This window comes from Ipomoea triloba, chromosome 12 (assembly GCF_003576645.1).
Source record: "Ipomoea triloba cultivar NCNSP0323 chromosome 12, ASM357664v1".
NCBI lineage: Eukaryota > Viridiplantae > Streptophyta > Magnoliopsida > Solanales > Convolvulaceae > Ipomoea > Ipomoea triloba.
The window spans coordinates 14963671-14969652 of NC_044927.1; the positions used below are offsets into that span (position 1 = coordinate 14963671).

A 5982-nucleotide genomic window follows, 5' to 3' on the forward strand; every position below is an offset into this window, starting at 1 on the left:
GAATATTTTGATTTAAGCTTAATGAAAAGAACCTTTTGGTATGCTTAGTTTAGTAGATGTTTACTCAGTGTATTGACAGATGTGTTAGTCTATATACTTTTTAGTACTCAGAATATGTTCTAATGGTAACCTTTGGTTTCCATTAAATAATGTTCTTTGTCTATATTGATGCATCATGTTATCATCTTGCCATTGTTTTATTGCTTGTAGTACTTTTGTTCTGTCATGGCTGTGACATGACCACTGATAAGTTAGGAATGTGATGAGAAAAGCAGCAGTAGCAAGTCAAGGTAAAACATTTGCAGATATTGTCATTGATGCATTTTGTACCGATTCAATAGACATGAGTTATCATACTTGGTACAATTCAAAACATATATAATTGTACCTGATACAAAAATTCCTTTACCCAAATGAACTCCAGAAGAGTGGTAAAATATTTTTGTCAGGAGATTCGCCCCAATGACAATCTAGCAAATTTATTCACTAAGTCCCTACCTGCGAAAAATATATCCATAAAAATTGATATGCATAGATATCCATAAAAATTGATATGCAACAAAATCTAAGTTCAAAAGTGCAATTGATTTATTGGTCCATATATAAGAAATGTTATAAATCGTACTCTTGTAAATCCTGAAGATTGAACCCTGAAGGTTCACGGTTGTACTCTTTTTCCTTTAACTAAGCTTTTTTTTCCACAGGGTTTTCTTAGTAAGGTTTTTTAATAAGGCAACCAGTGCAATATGATTTCACAAATATCATGTACTCTTTTTCTTAGCAAGGATTTTTTTTCCACGTGGTTTTCCTAGTGAAATTTTTAACAAAGCGTGAATATATCTAAATAATTACCTATATATCTTGTACTATTTTCTTATCTAGGTTTTTCCCACAGGATTTTTCCTAACGAGTTTTTAACGAGACAAAATTATGGTCAAATAATGTTCAAGGGGGGAGTGTTATAAATATTATATTTATTGTGGACATTATAATTTAGTCTTGTAACGTTTGTAACAGCTATGTAATTATTTACCATTATTATATTGCATTCCCTAAATACATTGTATATATATGGTCTTGTTTTGGGATGAAGATACAGATATTAACGCTCCCAGATTTTCTTGTTCTTTATCTTTCTTTCATCCTTAACTTTCTATACAATTTCCCTTTTCTTGATCCATCGTGTTAGAGCTAATGGGCAATCTAAATTTAACATTGTAATTTTTATTATAATGGATAAATTAAAAACAAATATAACTCTAATTTGATTAAGTGTTTGCACTAGCAATGATCCATATGATGAATATTTACTATTTTTATGAGTTCACACTCAAGCAGTGATTCTCACCTGAACCGGATCCCATATATATAAAGTTAAACGTTTATCCTGGATTAAAATTTAGAAAATACAAAATGAGAGATACCGCTAGCTTTCAAGAATGTTGTTAACAATAAAATGAATTCAAAATTTACATGGAATCCAGTCGAGCACTGTGAAAAAGATAAAATATTCACTCACTTTTCATTATTTACATTTCTATAAATATTTTTTAAAAACAATATATAGCTTTTAGTAAACATTAAAATTTAAAAAAAAAAAAAAAAAAAAGAGAGAGAGAGAGAAGAAGAGTCTGTAACACGATTTGAAGGATATCATGAATAAAGATATATTTAATTGTGTAAAGCTTTTTGAATTTTAGTCTTGAACACTAAAATATAAAGCTTCTCCATCGAGAAATAGAGGAAACAACCTGTTGAGTGGGTTACAAATGACCCGAAACTTGAGCCCACAATGCAATGCCAGGCCGGTCCATACACTTTATCAAATTCCTGCTTAAAAGTTTAAAAAACAATTATTTAATTCATTGATAAGTAATTCAATTCGCACTATATTTAAGAGTTGAATTGTTGAAATAGTTATTGCCTTTGAATATATATATATATAAATTCGCTCAAATGTAGTCAGTACTTTGCATGTGGTCGTGTGGCCTATTTTGAGCCATGGGATTCCTTTCATCCAACAGATTTAATTAATTGATTTGGAAATTAAACTTTGCAATTAAGCGGTGGGGTGTTTTGGTCATTTTATCTTCGTTTTACGTGCAATAAGAGGTGTTCAAAGCAAAACAGATAGTCAAATTATGCACTATTATCTAAATAAACATGCACTATAATTGTGATAAATGCACAATAATCAAATTATGCACCGCAAAGTGCACGCAAATGACACATAAGGGTTCAGAAATGTACAATCATCAAACTAATTTTAACATTTAGTTTCCATTGGTTAAAAGCACTATAGAACTACAATAAATGCACAATTATATACACTCAAATGCCATAGAGTCTGAAATACTGGGTACATTTCACCTAGTATTTAAAGCACAAAATGTAGTCAAATTGTGCACCATTATCTATATAAACATGCACCAAAGTGTTCATAAATGCACAACTGTCAAACTCATTTTAAGATTTAGTTCTCATTGTTTAAAAGCACAAGAACACTACAATAATGCATAAATATACACACACAAATGCATCAGAGTATGAATAATAATGCATCACAAAATCAATGAAATTTTTTTAATAAAAAAAAAAAAGCGTGTCTGGAAGGAATAAGCATAAGTTTAAAATGACGGACTTTAAGTGATAGAAACGCGCACCTTAAGTGTTAGAACAACGCATCTTAAGTGTTAAAATGGCGCACCTTAAGTCTTAACATCACGCACCTTCAGTTTATAACAATGGCACACCTTAGTGATACAAGGACGAAACTTAATAAGGAAAGCCACACACCTTAAGAAGAAAGATCGCAACTAAAGTTTTAGACCAACGCACCTTAAGTTATCAACTAAAGAACTGTCGCACCTTAAGAAGGAAAACCACGCACCTTAAGTACAAAACATACGCACCTTTAAGCACAGAAATCACCCACCTAAATAAAGAACATGATGCACCTTAAGTTGACCCATATGGAAAATGACCAAATTGCTACCGCATTTTTTTTTAACATTGTTAATCTTGGACATTGATTTTGCAAGATCAATGACTCTCCTCTCACCGCACAACCGCACCTAAGCATCCCAACCGCACGAGAACCGATATATATATATATATATATATATATATATATATATATATATACATATATGGACATAATCAGGTGTGGCCGCCCCTTAACGTGCGGTCAGTGCGGCCTCACCACTATGTATACAAATATACACCACTCTATGTTAGAAAATGCACCACACAAATATGCATCATTAAGTGCGCATCACCAAGAAACACACCACTAGGTACGCAAATATATACCACACAGTGTTAGCAAATACATCATTACGGACAGGGGAATTATAGTGCATTATTTTGGGTGTGTGGTGTGTATTATGGTGTTTTTGTGTATTTTCATTGTGGTGCGTTTTCTAACATTGAATGGTGCATTTTCTAACATTGAGTGCTACATTTTCTAATATTAAGTGGTGTGAACCGGACCGACCGCACGGGAAGGCGTGGTCGCATTTGAACAAATTTATATATGTGTGTGTGTGTATGTATTTATATGTCTATTAAATAGTAGTAGTAGTAACATTTTTGGTTCTTTAATTGCTCTGGAGTTATAAATCTAATTCATCTATTTAAATTTTTATAATGATATATTTGTAACTTTCAATCTATTATTTTTCTCATTAAACTATAAATACAAATGGGTTTTGATGTTTCAAATAGTTGATAAACTGAATTTAAAACTATTTTAACAATTGCCAAGATCGACCTTGTAGTCTAGTGGCATCTAGTTACATTCTCATTTTTTTAAAGGAGTCAATAGTACTAAAAAAAATTATTTTAACAATTAAAGGACCAAATTTGTAAAAATATGAAAAAATTATTAACCTTAACTCCAAAATGATTAATAGACAAAAAAAAAAGGATTTTTCATAATAATAATAATAAAAGAAAATACTTAATACATCATTAGTCATGTATAAGTTGTTGGGAATCTGTTAGGAAATATATGAGAAATATTACTACGAAAATAATGTTTCTGGGAAAATAACAATGAGAAGAACGAAAAGGATAAACGGAAAGGGTTAACACGAGTCGAGCGAAGCACTCTTTCCTTAAAACCTTATTTACTACCTCCCAAAAGTGTTAGGAGCGTTGTAGCCTAGGTTTCCCAGGATAAAACGTGTTACGATTCACAGTTTGAGCACCCAAACTGATGAACCCAGTGAACTAGAGCAAGAGGATGAACACAATTTAGAAGAAAAGAGTAGAAGCAAAGTTTCGAGAGAGAAAGGATTCGTTGTTTTTCAGTGTAGTAAATCTCCTGCTTCGTTCCACTAACGAATTATATAGGAGATTGAAGATTAAATAGCAATTAACCATGGCATTAATTTGATAATTAAATCAGATTTTTAACTCCTATAACAGCTGACCATTACTTGAGATTTAATTCAAAATGTGGATCGAGTCCTCTTGGTCTCTAGTACTCTACCCAAGTACGCAAACACGAGTTCAAGCCTTTTCAGACTCATTTTGGGATTTGATTTGCACCCCCTACGCGCGAGAGAGAGCCTCTATGCTATACAATTCACTAAGCCATAGAAAAGCTCTTGTATAAATAGTGGTGCAAACCCACTTCCCAAACCAATGTGGAACAAAAGCTTACTTCAAAGCTTTCCCACCATTTTTCCAACTCAAATGGGTCAACTTTGAGAACCAATTTCTGATTCACCCATTATCCGTTTTGTGCGTACCATATATCAATCTCTTCGTCTAACTACGAAGAACCCGAATCCACTTTGACCCGACCCAAATCGAAAGTGGACCCCACATATATTTGTACTACAAAATAGCCACTAAAAATGTCATTTTATGCTATTTTCCAACATAAGTACCATATACCACTAGACAACATAGCACCACAATACCACATTAAAAATAATAAAAGTCAAACTTGATCTTTTTTTTTTTCTTTTGCAAATTAAATATTTGTTTATATAATTCAATATTTATTATTATATATTTTAAAAAGGGATTTCTTTTTTACGAGAGAAACTTGTAAACACTATCGTAAGATGCGCAATGGTTAAACCCTACTCCTATGTAATAGCTCACAAATCACATAGAAAAGATAAATTACACAAGAAAAAACTACAAGCTCGATCAAAAATATGTTGACAAAAGTCGAATTTGAGACCAATTAAGTACCGAAATCATCCTTTGGCCACCAGACCACTTGTTTCAAAACTAGTTTAACTTTATTCTTGATCGATGTTGTGATTCATTGCATGTATGTTTAGCTAATGTATACATTGAATATTTTGTCTACTAGTAATAGTACCGATGCTCACTTGTTCTTCACATGAGTTGGCAAAACATGATTAGAGATAATGAAATTTAGCACATGATTAGGTAGTATGTAGTTAGTGTCAGATCTCAATAGTGGGTTGCGTACGCTAATTTGTCAGCACATACATGTGCAACATGGATGAAAATTTCAGGATTATTTAAATTAAGCTAAATAAAATAGACAGAATACAAAGCAATAAATATTTATATTCAATTATTTTTGGAATAAGATAAATTATCTATTATTTATATATGTTACATTTGACATAGTGGTGAAAAATTCAGGATTTAAATTACGCCAAATAAAATAGAGAATATATATATATATATATATATATATATATATATATATATATATTTTTTTAACATTGAGTGGTGTATTTCGTAACTTGAGTGGTGTGAACCGCACGACCACACCTGATCATGACTATATATATATATATATATATATATATATATATATATATATATATATATATATATATATATATATATTTTTTTAACATTGAGTGGTGTATTTCGTAACTTGAGTGGTGTGAACCGCACGACCACACCTGATCATGACTATATATATATATATATATATATATATATATATATATATATATATATATATATATATATATATAT

At 31.0% G+C, this 5982-nt stretch overlaps 1 protein-coding gene across 3 annotated transcripts in view; it reads right to left on the minus strand.

The window, feature by feature from the left end:
* Nucleotides 1-306: 306 nt before the first annotated feature.
* Nucleotides 307-5982, minus strand: part of LOC115998594 — a 7584-nt gene continuing 1908 nt past the window's right edge. The window contains exons 2-4 of one of the 3 annotated variants that reach the window (XM_031238199.1): nt 1752-1833; nt 1349-1387; nt 307-498 (exon numbers count right to left, since the gene is read on the minus strand). In XM_031238199.1, coding sequence (XP_031094059.1) covers nt 1383-1387; nt 1752-1833 — 87 coding nt within the window. In that variant the 3' untranslated portion in view covers nt 307-498; nt 1349-1382. Of the gene's footprint in view, nt 499-1348; nt 1388-1651; nt 1834-5982 lie in introns of those variants that run through there. The other 2 variants (XM_031238196.1, XM_031238198.1) reach the window with 2 other exon arrangements.